Source organism: Natrix helvetica (assembly GCF_964273705.1).
Source record: "Natrix helvetica genome assembly, chromosome: 6".
NCBI lineage: Eukaryota > Metazoa > Chordata > Lepidosauria > Squamata > Natricidae > Natrix > Natrix helvetica.
This window is the reverse complement of record NC_138553.1, coordinates 27049127-27071631: the sequence shown is the minus strand read 5'-3', so window position 1 is coordinate 27071631 and position 22505 is coordinate 27049127. Positions and strand designations below refer to the sequence as shown.

At 40.2% G+C, this 22505-nt stretch overlaps 1 protein-coding gene across 3 annotated transcripts; it reads right to left on the bottom strand.

Annotated features, from left to right (window-relative positions):
* Positions 1-1194: 1194 nt before the first annotated feature.
* Positions 1195-22031, bottom strand: HMGXB4 (HMG-box containing 4). Of its 3 annotated transcripts, none has more exons than XM_081957895.1 (10): positions 21877-22031; positions 20442-20528; positions 19783-19914; positions 15423-16405; positions 14949-15030; positions 12940-13004; positions 12590-12695; positions 10504-10673; positions 8213-8335; positions 1195-4911 (listed from the first exon to the last, which is right to left on the bottom strand). In XM_081957895.1, the coding sequence occupies exons 4-10, from the start codon at positions 16320-16322 to the stop codon at positions 4867-4869; spliced, it is 1491 nt and encodes a 496-aa protein (XP_081814021.1). In that variant the 5' UTR covers positions 16323-16405; positions 19783-19914; positions 20442-20528; positions 21877-22031; the 3' UTR covers positions 1195-4866. The 3 variants fall into 3 exon arrangements, with proteins under 3 accessions (XP_081814021.1, XP_081814022.1, XP_081814020.1); XM_081957896.1 differs by lacking the exon at positions 20442-20528 and having other exon boundaries at positions 15423-15490; positions 15758-16405; XM_081957894.1 differs by lacking the exon at positions 20442-20528.
* Between the last annotated feature and the right edge of the window lie 474 nt (positions 22032-22505).

Sequence of the window (22505 nt, the reverse complement as noted above, 5' to 3'; positions counted from 1 at the left end):
AGCCGTATGAAACCTATCAGTAAAAAGGCGCTTTGCTGCCACTAGGGCCGAGCTGAGGTATCTTCCGTTCCCCGATGTCTTTCGGTTCTTTTTTTAATAGCAGCGTTAGATAATTATAGATGCCAAAGTGGTCGGACTGTTTCTCCATCCAAACCCATATGTTCAGGGAGTTATTTGTAGCTTTCTACATACAATTAAATACTTGTATCAACTCAGGGCAGGAAAGAAACACTGTTGACTCAGTAAAGCATCCAGAAAGTTTTTGGATTCTCATCCTGATTCAAGTGAATTTAAGATTATAAATGTTAAAAGTACATTTGCAACCTCCAACCATATGCAAAGCTATTACTCATACTCCAAATCTACTGGAATACTGGAGTAACATGTTTGAATTTATATCAGAAAAGTTATATGTACAGTATACATACTCAAAATGCACTCAACTGAAAAAGTAATTTTAAATTTGCAATATTGGATTGCTGGTGATTTCAAAGTATTTTGCATCATGAGCAGAGTACTAATATTTCTGTATTATCTAGATGTCATTTAATGTGGAATAAAAATAATGTCTCAAAAACGAAGTATCTTTCTTGCTAATTTTAATAGCAACAATTTGCTTCATATGCTAATGCATATGGGGACAAATGTCTCCATTTTAAAACAATCAAGCTTGTATCAAAAACTATGTAAGAATATATCTACATGTTGATCTGTTACAGGCTTGGGTTGTCATATTTTAAGTAAATATAGTACAAGTAGGCCTCAACTTACAACCACAATTGAGCCCAACAAGTCTGTTAAGTGAGATTTGCTCCATTTTATGTTTCTGGCCATAGTTAAGCGAATCACTCCAGTCGTTAAGTTAGTAATATGGTTGTTAAGTGAATCTGACTTCCCCATTGATTTTACTTAGCAAAAGGTTGCAAAAGATGACCACATGATCTTGGGACATGGCAATAATCATAAGTATGAACCAGCTGCCAACCATCTGAATTTTGTTCACATGATCACAGGAATGCTTCAAAGGTCGTAAGTGAGAAACGATCAAATAATTTTTTCAGTGCCTTTGTAACTTTGAACAGTCACTAAATGAACTGTTGTAAGTTGTACTATGCTTTTCCACTTCATGACCCACTTCATGACCCAGACTGTTACAAATGCCACAAATCTCACATGAAAATTATGACAAACTCATTTACAACTAAAAAGTTTATAACAAGTTTCTGGTAGATACACTGATTGAATTTCAAACTCTAATAACCTTGAGGCAAAATTAAAAAATGGTATAGAATACAGAGTCCTACAGGACATATATAGGTGATTATCATACAAGGATAGTGTCATACGGATGGCAGAGAGAAAAAACATGTACATGAATTAATAGGAGGAAATCAAAATGAATCAAAATGAAATTTCCAGGTATAAAAACATTTATGTACAATAGCAAGGAGGTTAAATGCAGGAACTAACAAATATATATATATATATAAAACGAAAGCATAGGTTCAAAACTTTTCACTATCAAATATGACAAGTTATGTATTATACAAATGTGTACAGATATTAAATAAAGGTACATCAAGTACATTTGTATGTTTAAAAACATCAAGTCTACCACATTGCAAATGGTAAATGTGAAGCAGATCTCCTATTTAATCCAAGATGCTGGAAACTTAAGCTACATATTATGTTTGTTTATGAATTAAAGCCTTTAATTGATAAGATTATTTCAGCCACTGGAAGAAGGCAATTATTTCTGACTCCCCTGTGCTTATCTTCCGTGTTCTGTTTTTTTCTAGCTTTTGTGATATATCTGTGGGTGGGGTAACACAGGACAGAGGGACATAAATACAAATTGCCTCTTCATTTGTAGGAGAACTGTGTTAGTCTAGGCTGGCAAAAAAACAACAACAGGTGTCTGATAGCACCAACTAACAAATTGTATTAAATGGAATAAGCTTTTGTAAGATGTAGCTCATTTGATTATGCCTTTTAATTACATTTCTTAGTTGGAAAAGGGGCTAACAAACCCCCATTTAAAGACTTTCCACTCAATGCTGAAAACTCTTTGCAAAAGCAGTGATATAGTGTAAATGCAATTAAATGATTCTGCTAAATGTCCAGTTCTAAAGATTGATATTCTTTATAGTTCATATGCTGCTTATATATCTGCACAACCTTGAGTCAGTGATTCACAGCAAGTTTTTTAGAACTAGCTTGCCATTGCCAGTTTTCTAGGGCTGAGAGAAAAATGACTGGCCTAAAGGCACCAGCTGGCTTCCATGTTTTCCTGGTTTCTAGGCTGATGCCTTAATCACTATCGCAATTGGTACTTACATTGCTTGTAGCACTTTTATATTATCAAATAATATCAAATCTGAATAGGTTTTTAAAATCTCAAATCATTAGTTCTTAGCACATAGTACTTTAATCATCAGGTTTAACTAGGGGATAGGAATGGGGACAGGCGCTTCATTATTTAGAGGAAGTTTAAAATGAAATGATGGAAAACCAGTCAATTGAATAGTCTACCAATTAGAAAAAATATCCACTCTTAAGAGCCTAGGTAAGTGATGTATATTTTTGGATTCAAAATGATTTCATTTCCTGTTGTTTTAAGATTTTTAAATCCTATGTGATAAGGTTATATGACAGAATTTTAACATTTGCTTTATCCGTTTTTTTAATCACACTATAAGGACACATCGATTCACAATCACAGTTGGAACCAGAACCTCTATCACTAAGCAATGTGGTAGTTACATGAGTCACCATGTGACCACATCTAATTTTATTATCTTTTTGTTGTGATCATTAAGTGATTCTGGCTTCCCCCATTGACTTTGCTTGTCAGAAGCCAGCTGGACATATCACAAATGGTGATACATTACCCTGGGATGCTGCAATCCTCATAAATATATGAAGGTCAAAAAGCATCCAATTATGACAACTCTGTAATGGTCTTAAGAGTGAGGACTGGACATATGGCACTTTTTCACCTTGTAACTTTGAACATTTTCTAAATGAATGGTTGTAAGTCGTGGACTAACTGTATTGCTATTTTCATATGAATACTTTTTTAAAAATTCAAAATGTCCTTTTAATGAATACTTGTTATAACTTGAAGTTCAATTATGACAAGTGTGTTAGATTATAAAACCAATACAGGTTAGTCCTTGACTTACAACCATTTGTTTAATGACATTTGAAATTATAACCGCACTTAAAAAAAGTGACTTATGACCATTTTTCATGCTTATATCACCATTGCAGTAACCCTGTGGTCATGTGATCAAAATTTGGATGCTTGGCAATTGGCTCATATTTATGATCGTTGCAGCATCCCAAATTATGCGATTGCCTTTTGTGACCTTCTGACAAGGAAAGTCAATGGGGAAGCCAGATTCACTTAACGACTGCATTACTAACTTAAGAGTTAAAGTGATTCACTTAACTATGGTAGGAAAAGTCATAAAATGGGGCAAAAGTAACAACTGTCTCATTTAGCAACATAAATTTTGGTCTCAATTGTGGCCATAGGTTGAGGACTACCTATATAAGTTTTCTGAACAATAGTAGTAGATGGAAATGTTTGTGTTCTAATTAAAACTACATACAAAAATATATACCCAAAAATATAAATTCCTATATTAAAAATGCCATACTTAATCCTATGGAAGTGCTTTCCCAGAGAAGAACAGATTTAGAGTGCTAAATCCTATGCTGAGACATTAGATTTCTCTTCCTCTTATTATTAAGCCCTTCAATATCACCTTTCTAACTGCCTGTACATGAGCATTAGCACCAAAAGAGAAGAAAGATGATTTGCTGGTAATGAATGTAAATTAGAAGTTGTGTACTTGGGGGAACACTCTTGCCTTCTATGACAATATGTTTCAGAAGTCACTATCTAAATGTGAAGAATTTGGAGCTTGGAATTGTAGGCTAAAGATCTTCCTTTTGTCTCATAATCTGAACATTGTGTGAAATATTACATTTCTATACTGTAATTACTAGTGCTATATATGTTTTGAAAATGATTTGGAAGAATTGCTTCAAAACTTGAATGAACATGAATTAGCACCTCACTGCTACTTATAAAAACTTTGTCGAGAAAAATATAGCTGTTTTAAGCAGTTGCATTGAAGAAATAACCATTTTAATGATTTGATTTGATTCACTCCCAAATTTGTATGTAGCGCTGACAATGCAACATTTAACAAGAATTCCTAACATCAGAACAGTTCTTTATGGATAGGACAATCTCCCCCCCCCCCATTAATTTGCACATATCCATTATTTTTTCTCCATTCCATTGTCTCCACTTAGAGAAGTACTATTTTATAGCAATAGCAATAATATTTAGACTTATATACCACCCCATAGCTCTTTACTGCACTGTCTGGATGGCTTACAATGTTGAAGCATTATTTGCATATTGCCCCAATAGTCTAGGCCCTCATTTTACCATCCTTCGAAGGGATGGAAGGATGAGTCAACCTTGAGCCCTGTCAGGATCAAACTCCATGCTGTGGACAGAGTTTGCCTGCAACACTGCACTTTAACCACTGCACCATCAGGGCTCTGTTTTACATTTCTAATTAAAATAATTCAGTGTATCTTTTTCCTTTTATATTAAGGCTGATATATAAAAAAATACTAAACACTAGTTATATAGAAACAGACTTAAGAAAACATCTTCCAATTCTTGCAAATTTAAGTTCTGGACTTTTTTCATAAAATCAAGTTAAACAGGTATTGACGAAAATCTTTAAAATTCTGTAGGTTGAGACTTGAAGAACACAATATATATGTATACACACCAGTAGCATGGCAGTAGATTACTTTCCACACTCGCTTTTTTTGTCAAAGACCGGGCATTATGTAGGCAATATTATCTAATGTGTTTGACTGAAAAGACAGAAACATTAAATTAATTCAATATGTATGTTATAGAGTATTTATTTATTTATTTATTGAATTTATAGACCGCCCCCTCTCCCCGAAGGGACTCGGGGCGGTGTACAGACAACAACTAAAAAACCAAATACATAGTAGGAAATAGTAAATACCCCTTAAAAATAGATTAAATAAAAAGCCTGTACAATAAAATTAAAAATTAAAAAACAGCCTAAAAAGTCTACCCCGAAAATTTAAAATACCGGCCAGAAGGATTGAGGATTAAAACTACCGTTAGGCCAGGCCAGCTAAGTGGAACAGGAGGGTCTTAAGTTTCTTGCGGAAGGAGCGGAGATCGGTGGTTGTTCTGATGTCAGGGGGGAGGTCATTCCAGAGGGTCGGGCCCATCACAGAGAAGGCCCTACTCCTGGGCGTCGCCCGCTGGCATTGCCTAGTGGACGGCACCCGGAGGAGTCCCCCTCTGTGAGAGCGAATTGGTCGCAGGGATGTGTGGGGTAGGATGCGATCACGCAGATAGCTAGGTCCTGTGCCATGGAGCGCTTTGAAGATGATAGTCAGCACCTTGGAATGCACCCGAAAAGCCACAGGCAGCCAGTGCAGCCCGCGCAGGAGAGGTGTTATATGGGAGTACCTAGTACTTCCCATGATTGCCCACGCGGCTGCATTCTGGACCAGCTGCAGCCTTCGGGTGCATCTCAAGGGAAGCCCCATGTAGAGAGCATTACAATAGTCCAGACGGGACGTCACCAGCGCGTGTGTGACTGTGTGAAGGGCGTCCCGGTCCAATAGGGGACGCAATTGGCGCACCAGGCGAACCTGGTGGAACGCCCCCCTTGCCACGGCTGTCACATGGTCATCCATCGACAGCCGGGCATCCAGGAGGACGCCCAAATTGTGTGCCCGCTCCACGGGGGCCAGTTGTTCGCCCCCAATGGCCAGAGATGGAAGCAACTGGTTGAACCGGGGTGCCGGTAACCACAGCCACTCTGTCTTGGCGGGGTTGAGCCTGAGTCTGTTGCTTCCCATCCAGACCCGTACGGCCTCCAGGCACTGGGACATCACTTCGACGGCATCGTTGGGGTGGTTCGGGGTGGAGATGTACAGCTGAGTATCATCAGCGTACAGATGGTACTCAACCCCAAAACCACGAATGATCTCACCCAGCGGCTTCATATACGTGTTGAACAGGAGGGGCAAGAGGACCGACCCCTGTGGCACCCCACAAGTGAGTGGCCTCGGGGTCGACCTCTGCTCCCCTGCCAACACGCATTGCGTCCGGCCGGAGAGGTAGGAGGAGAACCACCACAAGACGGTGCCCCTCACCCCTAGCCCCTCCAGACGACGCAATAGGATACCATGGTCGATGGTATCGAAAGCCGCTGAGAGGTCTAATAGGACCAGGATGGAGGAACAACCCCCATCCCTGGCCCTCCAGAGATCATCCACCAACGTGACCAAGGCCGTCTCCGTGCTGTGACCGGGCCGGAAACCGGACTGGCGCGGGTCTAGATAATCAATTTCTTCCAAGTGGCGTGGGAACTGTTGTGCCACCACACTCTCTACAACCTTTGCCAAAAAGCAAAGGTTGGAGACAGGACGATAGTTGGTTAACATAGCTGGATCCAGGGAAGGCTTCTTGAGTAGGGGCCTCACCACCGCCTCTTTCAAGGCGGCCGGCAAGGACCTCTCTCTCAAGGAAGCGTTGACTAGCTCCTGGAGCCAGCCTCGTGTAACCTCCCAGGATGCCAGTATAAGCCAGGAGGGACACGGGTCCAGTAAACATGTAGTGGCTCGCAGTCGCCCACGTAACCTGTCCATATCATCGGCAGCAACAGAGTCAAACTCCTCCCAGAATGGTCTCTCAAGACTCACCTCCGACGTCCCTTCTGGACTACTGGGGGGGACCCACTCGCTTCGGATTTGAGTGATTTTGTCCTGCAGATATTCCCCAAATTCCTCTGCTCTACCCTGCAAGGGGGCTTCCCGCGGCCTCTGCGAAAGGAGGGAGCGGGTCACCCGAAACAGGGCGGCAGGGCGGTTGGGCGGTTATCTGCGGATGCAATAAGAGCGGCACAGTATTGGCGCTTGGCCACTCTTAATGCCACAAGGTAGATCCGTAAATAGGCTCTTACCTGTGTTCGGTCAGATTCAGAGCGTGAAGATCTCCATCTGCTCTCTAGGCGTCTCTTGTGGCGCTTCATCACCCTTAGCTCCTCGGTAAACCAAGGGGCCAGGGTGGCTCGCTGCCGCAGGAGAGGCCGCAAAGGCGCAACCCGGTCCAAGGCCCCGGTAGCCGCACTATTCCATGCAGCCACCAGGTCCTCCATCCGGGAGCGGGTCAGGGCTACAGGAAGTGGCCCAAGCTCCATCTGGAACTATCAGGATCCATCAGGCGCCTGGGGCGGAACCATCTAGGACATTCTGGTTTCGCCTCCCCGCAATGGGGGGTAGCGCCTGGGAAGTCGAGCCGGAGAAGTGAGTGATCTGACCATGACAGGGGTGCAATAACTAAATCCCCTATTCCCAGATCACTCTTCCACTGGCCAGAGACAAAAACAAGGTCCAGCGTGTGGCCTCCCTCGTGTGTGGGGCCCTGAATTATTTGGGTCAGGTCCATGGCTGTCATGGAAGCCATGAACTCCCGAGCCACCTCGGATGATTCCCCTATCGACGGCAGGTTGAAATCCCCCATAACCAGTAGCTTGGGGGTATCAACCGCCATCTCTGCGATCATCTCGAGGAGCTCTGGCAGGGCCGCTGATTCATAGCGAGGAGCCAAGTATACAATCAGCAAGCCCAACTGTCCCCCTGGGCCCCACTTCACGCACAGAGACTCACACCCGGATATCTGTGGCACAGTGAGCTCCCTCGGCTCCAGACCAAAAGTGAAACACTTTTTGCTTGAATAGAATATTTAAGGAAAGCCCCATCAAAGCCAACTTGTGGTTTCCCAGCCCCACTTCTGCACTGCCCAAATTGACAACAAATCTTCAATTTTTGGTTCAGTATAATCTTTCCCATTTGTTTACTGTATTTTAAAGCAACAATGGCTAAAATAGATGTGACAATTTCCCACTTCATATAATACTCACCTGCCTATCTCTCCCACTGTCTCTACCCTTTTGGCTGCCTGCCTACCTCCTGCCACCTGCTATCCCCATCACCCAGCCCCGTCCATTGCCACTGCATCTGCAGCACTGAATGCAACTATTGCATTGAATGGGGTCTCTGCACCCTGCACAACTGAATTTTAAGACATAATAAGACAGCTTGGTAACCAAGTGTAACTTACCAAAACATGTTTGGGGCAGCCATTTAGCTCAGGTAACTGAGATGTTAGACAAGTCAAAGGGCCCAGAGCACAAATAATTGAATCCAGGAGTACTGATAAACTTCCTGATACGGCTACCATTCCCTGGGAGGCCAAAAAGGAATGAGAAAAGTTGTTAATCTAATATTATCAGTATTAATGTATCCTTCCTATTTTAAGTCCACAATGATTTTCTCAAATTCAATAGCCCTATTCTGCTCCGTGAAAGAGTTTTATAGAGGAATCACACACAGAGAAATGAATGAACAAGAATTCTGCTGAAAGCAAGAAAGGCTACATTCTGTACCACACATATATAAGATAGCATACACAAAATGTAGCACTTCATAAAATACACAAGCAAAGTAGATTCTCAAGTATGCACTGGGTGTGCAGTTAGCAAATTGAGTGCACTGTATTTAGCAGGCTAACATTTTATTTTTAAATGGAGACCTTCGTACTTCCTTCCTCTTTAGGCAGCTTCTTAGTATTCTACAGGGTAGTTCATAAAATAGGTTAGAATATCACAGTGGGTCAGAAGTTCCTTCCTCCAGCATTTTGTTTCTTAGACAACCAGGTGCTTCTGGGATGTTCTCAATAGGAAGTGGAGAAATAGCCTACTTCCAATATTTCCCCTACCAATTCAATATTTGGAGGTTGGAGATTACCTTACATCTCCAAGGTTAACAGCTTTTGCTATATTCCAGTGATGGCGAACCTATGGCACACATGCCACAAGTGGCATGCGGAGCCATTCGTCAGGGCACGTGAGGCGCTGCCCTGTCAGCTGGCCAGCGCGCGCAACTGAGTTCACCTTTTTAAAAGCTATTTTTCGTGACTTCCGGGTTGCTCGGAGGGTCGTTTTAAGCATTCCGAAGGCTTCAGGGACCGTCCGCAGGCTTCCGTGACACCTTCGGAGCGCTTAAAACGACCCTCCGAGCAAACCGGAAGTCACTTCCGGTTTGCTCGGAGGATCCTTTTGAGCGCTCCAAAGGCTTCAGGGACCATCCGGACGGTCCCTGAAGCCTTCGGAACGCTTAAAACGACCCTCCGAGCAACCCGGAAGTCACTTCCGGTTTGCTCGGAGGGTGGTTTTAAGCGTTCCGAAGGCTTCAGGGAAGCCTCCGGATGGTCCCTGAAGCCTCTGGAGGGCCTCCGGGGGGGCGGGGGAGGCTCTTTTCGCCCTCCCCAGGCTCCTATAAAGGCTCTGGAGCCTGGGGAGGGTGAAAAAAGCATGTAAAAATGGGGGGGGTTTCCACACGTGCGCGCATGCGCAATGGGGGGTCGCGCGTTGCATTATGGGTGTGGCACACCCGCACACGACCCCCCTGCGCTCCCCCCACTTGTGGCACGCAAACGAAAAAAGGTTCGCCATCGCTGCTATATTCTGTCCTTCATTAATTTTTGTTGGTATCCATTGGTATCCAGTGTCATATCCTGTTAATGCCAGAGTTTAATTAGATGCTGTATGACAAATATTTTCTTCGGTCTGTTCTAATCCACCCTTCGCCTTTATCAGATAAGTTCAGATCTTTGGATGAGGTAATTTTTCATTCTATATGATGACAATTATTCCTTCTTTGTTTTCTTTTTAAAGTAATTTCAGTTTTAAACAATCAATGGCAACTCTGAAATATGTACTGTAGGTTAGAAACTTCATGATTTATAAGAAGCAGAAGTAGTGGATATCAACCCTAATTCAATAATGCTGAATTTTGTAGATTACAGTACAATCTTCTACAATATAGCATAATCCAGATTTTTTTCAGGATTGCAATTACCATTAACCTTAACTATTCACTACAAGAGGTGGGGCTGGAATTTTCAACTCCAATTTTTGTAGGTGAGTTAGATTTATTTCAATGGTTTATTTTTTAAAATGAAAACTCATTACAAAAAGTAGACATCTGCAATACAATCTTAGGATGCTGAAAACTAGAGCTGGGGGCCACATGTGACCTAGGGACTATCCATCCATGATCTGACTGAAGAACAATATTATCATCTCTACTAGGTAGACTATACCAAGAAATCAACTACAGAGGAAAGGTAATACTACTTTTATTAAGATTGGCTATAATAATAGAATCATGCAAGTCTGATTGTGCTTCTTCGTTAAGTCTGAATTAGGAAATACCTATCTGAACTGCTTCCAAATGTCTGTGGTGGACTTAAAATGTGTTTCAACTCACTATTGCCTGGCAAAAGATCTTTTCTTTATTTTCTACAAATATTAAAGAGGAATGAAACTGCATAATAGCTCTTGTACTTACTTCAGTCTCCTGCAGCCTGTGGCCAATAAGACTCAGAGACTCTCCCAGTAATTGCAGATGTGCAGCTACATCAATGGGATCTATCTCAGGAACCTTCACTGGTGAAGAGGATAATACCATCGTGCTAGTTGGGGACTTTTTATGGGGTGAAGGCACGCTTGTTAGAGAAGCTGAAAACAGACAATAAAAGAGTTTTAAAATTGTATACCTTATACCCATAATGGTGAACCTATGGCACGTGTGCCAGAGGTGGCACACGGAGCCCTCTTTGTGGGCCAGCACGTCGTTACCAGCTGCTCTTCTGGTTTCTGATGCACATATGCGTGCTGGCCAGCTGGTCTTCGTGGGCACCAGAGTGTGGGAAAATGGCCTCCAAAAAGCTGAAAAACGGCCAGGCTGTTTTTCAGGCCATTTTTCGCTTGTTTTCAGGCCAAAAATGGTCCAAAATACAGCTTGAAAACGGGCAGAAAAATGGCCACAACAGGCCAAAAAAATAGGCATGTGTGCGCCGGCCAGCTGGTCTTTGGGTTTCTGGCGCACTGGCACGTGCACCTGCACGCACACTCGTTCCAGTTTGGGCACTCGGTGCCGAAAAGGATCGCCTATCCAGAGAGCATAGAAGTTTAATAATAATTATCAGATTCCCTCACAACTCAGATAACTCATGCTTGCATTGGCTCTGTCCAAATAAGCTTTCTGTAAACTGTTAACTTTCCGTTATGTTGTATTTGAATTTTTACAATCTCCAGGTACTTGTGGGGCATGCAGGCTAACATACATCAGAAGGGGATAGCTCTCAAATCACTCCTCCACCAAAGTTCCCTCTCTTCATATTTGTACCTATTTCACATTGTGAATATTTTGTATTGATTGTTCAATTCATGGAGTTAAAGGTTTTGACTGAATAAGAATCTTTTGTCCTTAGGTCAAACCCTACTTAGGTGATAAAAGCAAGAATAACACAGAGTTCAAGAAAGTATAGTTAAGTCTGGATTAAAAAAAAACTTGACAACAGCAAAAGTAAATTCTCAACTTTGGTTACAATGAATTAATTTAAGTGGAGTCTCTTTGAAATATACTGTTTGGACTGTGTTGCCTCTTCTCAAATAACTCAACTCCTCAACCACTGCTTTCCTAGATCTCTCATACCTTTCCATCTATTAATTTATTTTAAAAAGGCAACTGATAATTAACTAAAAGTCAAATCAGTTTAATACACAATTATTAAAAACTCAAACAAATGTACATTTTGGTGCCTACGGTGTTTTGGTATTTAATTCATTGTTCTAATCTATGCAGACTTATTCTAGATAGTCTAATAGTAAACTATCATATTTTTCAGAGTATAAGACGCACCCCCCCCAAAAATAGAGGGTGAAAATCTGGGTGCATCTTATACACTGAATACACCATTTTTGGCCTACCGAAATCCCCCCCCCCTTGCAAAAAATGGATGTGCAGAGGGTTTGAAAGGCTTGCAAAGTGCTCCTGGGGGCCGTGGAGGGCAAAAACGAGCAAAAAACAGGCAGTTTTTGCTTATTTTTGCCCCCCAGTCGCCAGGAGCACTCTACAAGCATCTCAAGGCCTCTGCTCGCCCCCCCCTTTTTTTGCAAAAGTGCCAGTTTTTGTGAAAAATAGGCCATTTTTTGCTCATTTTTGCCCTCCCCGCTCCTAGGAGCACTCTACAAGCCTCCCAATGCTCTGCATGCCCTTCCCCTCTCCCCCCAAAAAACAACGAGGCATGCAGAGGGTTTGGGAGGCCTGCAGAGTGCAAAAGCTTTTTTTTTTTTTTAAATTTACCTCTTCAAAATCATGGTGCGTCTTATACTCCGGTGCGTAAAATATGGTAATAGCAATCCTGGCCTAAAGCAGCTTTTATGATACTTCTCAGACCTTCATATTTGAATTCTGAGCTCTGGGAGTAAACCAAAGCTCTAATATCTGTCAATTTCTCATCAGCTGTTAATGATAAAATTCATTTCTGGAATCTTGGAACAGTTTGATGAAACAGACAAATATCCCAACGTATTTAGTTACAATAATAAGAATTATCTTGGGAGAAAAACATATGAAATGTGGAAGCTACCTTTCAATTTTGGGGAACCTTCTGATGACATTGCTTTCCTCTTCACTGTTGTCGCTTCTGCTTTATTCTGCTTATGTTGCAAATACTGAGCCTTCTGCTTCCAAACCTACAAAGAATAGAGAAAGCAAAACTGGTATGAAAACTGCATTGTTTAGGCAATTGATTAGCAAAATATGCGACCACCTAGTTAAGAACACTTAGATCCCAAGCATTTCATAATTATTAAATGTGAAGAGGACTGCTATACAAAAGCTACTCTGGGGAGTAAACTAATGCAAGCACCATGGTAGCATCATCCCGGGCACAAGACAACTCAAGATATTTTTAAAAATGTCTTCTCAAATATTTACCAGCTTATCTTTCTCTGGAAGCTGTTTCCAAACCTCTGCTAGCTTTTTGCTCAGCTCACCAAAATCTAGCAGGAAATCAGAGAAGGTGAACAGTTCAGAATAAAAGCAGGTAGTTTTTAATTTTAATGAGGAATGTGATTCATGAACATTTAGTTAACCACTGAATCCATAATAAGAAACATTAACAAGACATGTAACAAAAATAGTTTTTCAATAACTATGAAATATAAAGCTATCCATGTCAGATTTTATATTACATGTAGAAAGCAAAGGCATCCCATAATGAATGACTTTATATATTTCGGCTATACAAATTACTACCATAAGACTGCAAGCAGTTCTAAAAAAATTCTGTGTGAAAGGAACTGGTGCAATCTGGCTGCTAAAAGAACAAAATTAGAGATAGATATTTAATTATCCTGAGTTTTATTAGGCAATACCAGTCCACATTTAGGAAGGGGATCAGTAAAACAAATTCTTATTGATAGGTGTGAATGCACTATTATCTATATACTCAGCAAAATTTAGTATGTTTGTTTGTCTTGATACTGAAAATTTAATTACTAACATTTGATTATAGCTATGATGGCAACCATTTTTTAAATTTATGATATAATAGTCATCAACCCTTAACTGAGTTGAGAGGAAATCAATTTAAACTTGAACCAATCTATTTAGTTTTACTAAGAATTAAAAAAGCATCTGCTGAGGTAATTATCTTACAATGATAAGTAGTAATCCTACAGTATATATCCGTGATGGAGAATCTATGGCATGCATGCTGGAAGTGGTATGCAGAGCCATCTCTGGGCACGCAAGTTGTTGCTCATTGCTCTTCTGGGTTCTGGCGTGCCGGCCAGCTTGTTGTCATGTGCATGGGAGCGCTGGAAACCAGAAGAGCAGCCGCCCGGTGCGCGTGCCAGGTGGCTGCTCTTCCGGTTTCCTGCATGTGCACCGGCCACCTGGTCTTCCAGTTTCTGGCACATATGTGTATGAAAAGACCAGCTGGCTGGTGCGCATTTACACACTAGAAAACGGAAGATAATTTTCTTGGCATGCACATGAGCACCGGGTGGCTGCTCTTCTGGTTTCCAGCACACGGGCTGTCCCGTTTTGGCACTCAGTGCCAAAAAAGTTCGCCAACACTGGTATATGCACTTACCTGAACTACGTGGTAGTGAGTACTGAATTGTCTTGTATAAAAACTTAATCATTACTGTTATTTTTTTTTCCTTATGCAAACAGTTCCCTACACTGTAAAAATATTAAAGACGGTTTCAACATTTGCACCTAGCTACACTGTCTGATTACTTGCTGAATTCAAAAACTGTGTAACAAGACAAAGGGAAATTCAGAACCTGAATTACAATTGGCCATGTTGTCTTGAGAATTAAAACACTGTTTGCCCTGTTTTATGGTTTTGTTTTAAAATATGCCAAAATATAAATTGTTGTAGTATGTTTTATGTGGCCCTACCCTGATGAGAAACTGCAATTGTTTTAAACCACAAGCACTAGGATAGAACTTGGAAATACCTTTCTATTCTTTAAGCTTAGTTCTTTATAGTTCTAACTTAAATATGTCCAGACAAGTTATTACAGTAAGTGTCAAATATTCTTCTCTGGGTTCTAATGTTATTAATAGTGAGGAAGAGACTAATTGGAAATTTAGAGATGACATCTCGAATCTGGAATCTTCCTATCAGGATGATTCATGTAATGGTAAGTTTGTATTTTTCGGCAACCAGCTAAAATGTCTTTTTAAGTTTGAATATGAAATGCAGATAGTATCACTAATAAATGTACTTTCTCACCGTGACATTTATGAGAAAGTATCTCTTCCTGAAAGTGCAGATTTTAAAAATGTATGTTTCTATAAGCGTGTGCGTAATCTCACTTGCTGCTCAAATGAGTATTTTAAACTTTATTCAAATAATTTAAAGAAAATATAATAAAGTTGGATTTTAAGCAAACAACAAAACTTCAACTCTTACAGGACTGTTATTTTACCTATTCCTGGATGTTCAGCCACAATGTTCACACGATATTCCTTACAGAATACTTGGTAGGCAGACATATTTTTCTTCTTTGGCTAATTAGAAAAAAGGGGGAAGGAGATAATATTTTACAGTATGTAAAAGTATCAATTTCTTTCTAATACCTACAGAAATATCTGAAAAACCATCTCATGGTCCACTTCTTTATACATTAGTACCTGAGCTAAAGTTTTTGTTATGGAGTATGTATATATTTTTTAACAAACCAGTTTTATAGTTGGAGGGGAAAATGCAGTATTTCTTAATGCCGTAAGTTCATGATGATAATGAAAGACAGAATCTAAAAAAATTTGCAACACAAGAACCTCTGGATTAAATACCGGTAGCAGATTATGACTTAAACTCTGAAGTTACAAAGAACATTTTGAATTTGCTATTTACAAGAATCAACCATAACTTATAGTACTCACTTGCTATGCGGTTTTACCTTTTCTTTTTCTATTTTCTCAATCTTCTCTTTTTCTTCTTTCTTCTTCTTTTTCTCATTCAGGCTATCTGTACAGAAAACAGGTGGTAGTGGTGAGGGAGAAGGAGGAGGGGCAGGTAGAGCAAACTGGATGCTAGTTGGAGAAACAGGCAGTTGTGGTGTTATTTCCACTGCTGCTGGTGATGAAGAGAGTCCAGAACTCTTCTTCAATTTAGAGTGTTTTTTCTCCTTGTGTTTCTCCTTGTCTTTCTTCTTTTTACTCTTCTTTGATTTCTTTTTCTTTTTTATCTCCCGATATGAATCATCAATGATTAGTTCTCCAGCTTCCAACTCACCTCCAGATGAAGATCCAGATTCCATTTGTGGCTCCAAGTTTGAAAGCTCAAAATCACTGCTTTGGCCTTCAGGGAAGAGGGATGTGTCTGGGCTGAAGCCCTCAGCAGGAGAAAGAGGATGGGGATCTGTAGGTGGCTTGTGCTTCTTGCGGGATTTCAAGAAGCTGTGCGTATCATGGCTTGAGTGTTGTTGCAAGCTTTGTTCATCCCGAATAGACTTCTTAGAGGTCTTTTTTGTAGCTCCAGAATGTGAAATGGGATCTTCTGTTATGGTACCCCCTTTCTCTTTTGGTGAGAGGATTAGCTTCATTTTTAAACCATCAGGCTCACGCAAGGTCAACATTTCAGAGTTTACATATGGTGGTTTTATTTTTTTGGACTTGTGGAAAGTACCATCATCCAAGGGTGGATCGCTGCTTCCACTCAGCTTCTTCCTGTGATGTTCCTTCTTACCCTCTGAATAACTGGGAGCACTGAATGAAGAATGAGATGATTTTTCCAAAGTCCTTTTAGACGATTTGGAGCCGGTAGTTAAAGGAGTGTTGATGGCTTTAAGTAAATCCATGGCAGTGTTCGCAGAGAGTGATTTTTTTTCCCTATTCTTTGTTGATGATTCCAAAGGCAGGGAAAATTCAAAAGGATAAAAATCTAAAATAGAGTACAGAGAAAACAGGTAGAAATAAGTACATGCACAGGACGTCAAAATCAACTGTATCTCCAAAGCACCTGAGAGCAGAACAAGAAGCAATGGGTGGAAACTAATTAAGGAGAGAAGCAACTTAGAACTGAGGAGAAATTTCCTGACAGTTACACCAATTAATCAGTGGAACAACTTGCCTCCAGAAGCTGAGAATGCCCCAACACTGGAAGTCTTTAAGAAGATGTTGGATAGCCATTTGTCTGAAACGGTATAGGATTTCATGCCTAGGCAGGGGGTTGGACTAGAAGACCTTCAAGGTCCCTTCCAACTCTGCTATTGTATTGTATTGCATTGTATTGTATTATCTTCATTTACAAACTTTCCTAACATCAGATTATTAAACTACCCAGCTGGAAAACTTCAGTTGTTCTTACAAAGGATTTCGCCTTAAGGCTTCTGGATTATTAATCTTATGTTCACAATATTATATTCTATTTTAGTGAATTCTATAAATAATGCAACAATTTGTTGAACATCTTATACCTCACTTCCTGGATTTGCAAGAAAGGAAAATTGCAAAATGCAATATATTATCAATATTCAAAATCATATTATGTAGGGAACAGAAAACAGTATTTAGAATAAGAAATCCAGAGGAATAAAATCAGTGTTGGAGTAGCAAGAAACTAAAATATAAAATGCCTAAACCAATTAAGAAATTTTTGTCTAGGGCCAAAAATATATTAAACAGGTACCAGGCAGATTTTTCTGGTACAGGGATTTCCACAACTAACTAAATACTCTCAAGATGGGTAATATGAAGCCCTCCCCTGTTTTAGATACACATTACACCAGGGTAAATTTCATTTAAATCATGATTTAAATCACTGGTAAAAAGGCTTGATTTAAATCTACTCAATTTACATCATAATTTTTAAAGAGCAACTGTTGACTCTGTCCTGCTGTTGATTCATAGACAGTCCCAATATTGCAGAATATACACCCTTATGCTACATAACTAAGTTCAATTTCATGCTGAATAAACTAAATTATTAATGTATCTTAAATATAAACTATCTTTAGATAGATTTTTACTCCAAAAGCATTTTATTAAAATAAATTTGTTAAAAATAAAAAAAAATCAAATTTAAATTTTAAAAAATCTGATTTTTAAAATTATTTTTTAAAAAATCATCCATTTCTATCCACCCTGCATTACACCCATTAAAAAAGAGCAGGGCTTCACACCTGCCATCTTTACTTTTTTTAACACTCCCTCCTCAGTGGAAATCCCTAAAGAATGTTCAGCTGTGCTTTTGCCTTTCTCAGATAAATATCTTTGGATGATAATGATTAAGATATGGGGGGGGAGGGGGGAGAAGCTATTTAAATACCAAGAATCAGAAAGTTTTGAGATCAAAAGCAATACTTTGGTGTAGACTAAAAATGTAATGGCACCTGGTGAACATGATGGAATACTGCTTAATATACTCATGATGTCCAATACAAAATATTACACTAGTAGCAATATTTTGATCCCCCTGGTTACTTTTAAAGGCAGACATCATAAATTGTGATTTAATTAATGTAACATTAATCAGTAAGACTAGAAACTAATTTAGGTATTTTTAGAAGCCATTTGAGAGAAGAGATGAGAGGCAAGAAAGTTGAGAAGGCTGCTCAATGATTACGTTGCTTCCTAACATCTACTGATTGTCCGCTGAATTGTTGATTGCACTGCTGATTGAAGTTAATTACTGAATGTGACACTGGAGCATGGTTTTCACACACCTGGAAATGTGAGAAGTTCCTGGACAAGATAGATGAAACTCCTCAGGAGAGACACAGAAAGGTGAACACCAGAGAAGGGGGAAGCAGAAAAATATGACAACCCTCCCCCCCCAAAGGAAGAGAATCAGGAAATATTCAGTGCTAGTGGAGTTTGGCAGCTGGTGCTACCGTTTTGTTCTATAACATAATTCATGGCTACCTTAATAAAGCATGCTGGTTTCTCAGACTAGGTGGAAGAAGTTCAGAACCTAATGGGTCAAAGAAATCAAATAAGGATTGTGGCGATTGGTGATTCTTTGCAGAACCAACATAGCAGTGAGAGATCTGATATAACGTGGAAGGTGATTCAGGTAGGGATGAATTATATTACCTGAAATTATGATGGACACATAACTCTGGTTGTATCTTATTCAAAAATAAGAGACTCAACAAAAATAGAGGGGGAATTGTACTGTACATAAAGGAATCATATACCTGTAAAGAAATTCATAACAAAATATCATTATAGATTGCCTGATGGGCAATATGGATATGGATGAGATTGTTGTGGTCAGATATCAAAGCTTACAAGAGCCATGTGATAGCAACAATAGATGCTTTTATCTATCCTGACATGACCTGGAAACTCAAACTCTGCCCAGCATTAGAGATCTCACAACCTTCTTTCTTTTAACAGCTTTCCTGTTAACAACTTTATTTGTCAGAACATGGAAGAGGGAATAAAAGAGCCTGCTATCATACAAGCAATCTTTACCAATAGCAAGGAATTGGCTGAAGGGAGGGAAACCTGACTCAGGATTGGGGTTTACCTTATTCTGGATAGTAAAACACTACTTCAAAGAATAGGTCTGCAGCAGTTGGGAGTGGTTTTGAGCTGTTTTTAATATTCAAACCGGTGAAAGGTACATCTAGTTGGATCCAACATCATTTAATAATAAATAAATTTATACAGGTCTGGGCTACATCCCAAACCGGTCACAGCAATGTATTCTACATGAAGCTTCTGTATTCTAGAATTCTGGAATATCCTGGAACTTTCAATTAGTAAAAAATGCAGCAGTGCATGATGCTGGATATATATTACACTTGTGTTAAAAAGTTCAACACTTATTGCCAATTATTCTGTAAAACAGGTTAACACCTTTGTTTTATCATCCAAAGTCCTGGACCGATCCTATCTCATAGGACTTTTGCTACAAAATGCAAAAGAAATTCTATTGAAATTGCCTTTACTTTTCAAGGTCTGTTTGCTGGGTCACAGCAGAGGGCTTTCTTTTCTCTTGCTCTCAAGCTATGGATACTTCCTCCAGAGCTTACACTTGGGCTCACATTCTTGCCACTTTTCAGAATGGAATTCCCCATGGACAGAAAAATTGAATATAAAATGAAATAGACAGTAATATTAGTAATAACGGTAATAACAAGAATAAAAATTCATAATTAAACTTCTTTTAGATACTGGAACTTGTATTTCAGTTAATGAAATAATAAAACTGAACAATAAACTCATTGTCAATTCACTCCTAATTCAATTATTACCATTTTAACAAAATCAGAGTAAAAAAATTTTCTCCTTCTCTCTCTGTTTTCTCACCTTCCGTCTATTTTCTGTATTCCTCCTGAGCAGTTGTCTCCTCCTTTTCTGGAAGCAGATCCTTATAGGAACGTTTCTTTTCTTATTGGGTTCTGCCAGCTGCTAGTCCCATATCATCTATTTGGTTATTACCTAACAAAGGAGTATAATTAAGATGAAGGGAAACTTTAATTATAAGATACTACATTATTGCCCCAAATAATTGATGATGCAGAAAAGGAAGCATACAAGACAGGCAGAGACCCAGTCAAACTTAAACATCAGTGATTCTAAGTTGTAAGTGTGGTTTTAAAAAAAAAGTTTTATTTTTACTCAATTCCTTCCCTATGATAAGAATTGAAAAGGCTGCTCATACAATCAAAGACATAGATACTAGTATTCTGCCATGCAGAAGTTATGCATTCAGTCTCTAAATTGAATTATTATTCCTTGAAGCTGATAGAATTAAGAATTAAGACAGAATTCTACCCTGTCAACATTCTACACTATTCTTTGTGACACTCTTGTTCCAGTCCTGATTCCCATAAATCTGAGAATAAGGAGAGATAATATGAAAAACATCAGACACCCAATCCATGCAAGGCACTGGATCCACCCCCTCCCAAATGGCTGGGCTAGTATACTCTTTGTAACATCTCTTAGATTATGAAACTGTCTACCTTTTTTCCCTTGGAGTCATCATAAGCCACAACTCTCCTGCAGGCATCTGGGAATGTGTTACCACGTCTAGCTTCCTCTGTTTCCAACTACAGAATAAGGTATAAGAAACAGAATAAGAATAACCCTCCCATAAAGTGGGAATCATAATGCAGAAAGGGACTAAATATTTCAAAGAATGAAAAGAAGGATGAAGAGATGTTACTATCTACAACTTATTATCTTTACCCTTCAAAGAGATCAAAGCATAGAGAAAGGACCTACTTTTAACAAGGAATTCATTCATCCAATACCCTTACCAATAGGCAGGGAAAATGATAGCTAATATTCTATTTCAAGTAGCTGGATGCTATGTTCCAGATTTTTTTGAAATGGCTTTTACAATGCCACAAGCCCTTCCAAACAGAAAGCTGTATTGAATTTCATGTATTTTAAGTAAAGACTATACAGAATGAGAGTATCAGATAGAATTGCCATCAAGAGTAGTTTTTGATGTCAGGACATACATGGAATAATCCACTTGGAAACCGCTTTTGGACTTTGTTACTGAGAGGGGAAAAAATGAAACATTGACTTTGGGTTTTGCTGATTAGGTAAGTTTGTTGCTATAGAAATGATTCATATATACTACTATGTAAAAATAAAAAGTTGAGACTCTATGTTATTCTACTGTGCTAAAAAGTCAGGTCAATGTTTTTCTTCATTTCCCCCTGCAGTTTCCTCTCCGCTCTTTCCCTTCCTCATTTCTTTCCCACTATTTTCATTTTCCTTTATATTTTATATTCTAACAAATAAAAAAAAAGAAGATAGGAAAAAGGAAAGCGGTCCTTTCTTTGGGCCTCTGCAGCATTTCTAGCTTCTTGTGACCTCAGTTGTTCAAAGGTTCCTCATCCTGGCTCAAGAATGACAGTTCAGGTGAGAAGGAAGCCTTCCTTCTGTCCTCTCAGAATGACAACTGTCTACATGACAGTTTCTTCCAGAGCACACCTGAAGGGTTTTTAAAAAAAATGTTTTTGAGTGTTACAAGAAGATTAAAAAGAAAATAGCTCCAGGATTTTTTTTTAAATTGTGATTTCTATATGAACGTTTCAATCTCCATTTCTAAAGAACAGCCAAAACAAGCCAAATTACAACTGATGCGCTCTGGGCGACAGAAAACACTTTCCCTCGTTTCCAAGTAACCCGGTATAGCTGGGAAATACAAAGCTCAACTGTCAAAAGAGCCTTCATTCCTGACAAACGCTATATAATGCTTTGGAAGACAAATCCCGAAGAAGGACACAATCATCCTCCATCAAGCGAATGCCATAGCAGCAGCCCGTTGCTCATTCGGCGCCACCGGCCTTCAGCCACAGGCTTGTTTAACGGAGCGAAGGTGGAAACAGCATCCGAGCCAACACAACGCGCGCTTCTTTTTCTCCAGGTTGTTGTGCTTACAGTCGGGGGAGATCGGGCCTCACACAGCCAGGCACGATCCTGCAGGAAGCCTCTTCTCGATCCAACCGCGGCAAGAGGGCGCCGAGAACAAGGAGGTCGGCGCCAGCCCGCCCGCCCGCAAAAAGCAGTCCCGCAATCCCGCAGCCTCCCGGAGGCCGCTCTGACAGTGGCCAGAGCCCGCCCTTCGCGAGAAGGCGGGGAGACGCGAGATCCCGCGGGGGCGGGGCATCCTAGTAATCGCGCGAGATTTCAACGGGAGACGATGCGGCCTTTGGAAGTTGTCTCTCGTAGCGGCAGAAATCGGGCGAGAGGGGTGGTGGCGGTTCTCCGTAATGGGGGCTGCTGGAATTCAGGCTAAGCGTGTGGAAGCAGTCTGGTTTCCCCTGCTGGGGATGGAAGTGGGCACTATTCAAGTCGAGGGACGGCCTTCCTACCATTCTTCCACGTTCTTGAAGTCTGCTTCGGACAGCGCGGAGTCCGGCGCCTCGGGCTCTCCAAGCGTGAGGAGGCGGCCACCAGAAACGCTGCTACTTATTTAGTGCGAGCATCGAGCTGCTTGGCGCGCTTTTCGGGAGCTCTTCGTCCCGCTGAACGACAGACACGTCAAACCATAGTCCTATGTTTCACAA

Excerpts from the sequence above, each read along its gene's own strand:
- HMGXB4 (XM_081957895.1), bottom strand. The coding sequence starts at position 16,322 with ATGGATTTACTTAAAGCCATCAACACTCCTTTAACTACCGGCTCCAAA. Across the intron at positions 15,031-15,422 it reads AGAAAATAGAAAAAGAAAAG|CCAAAGAAGAAAAATATGTC; the intron begins GTAAAACCGCAT and ends TTTTCTAATTAG. Across the intron at positions 12,696-12,939 it reads TTCCAGAGAAAGATAAGCTG|GTTTGGAAGCAGAAGGCTCA; the intron begins GTAAATATTTGA and ends TATTCTTTGTAG.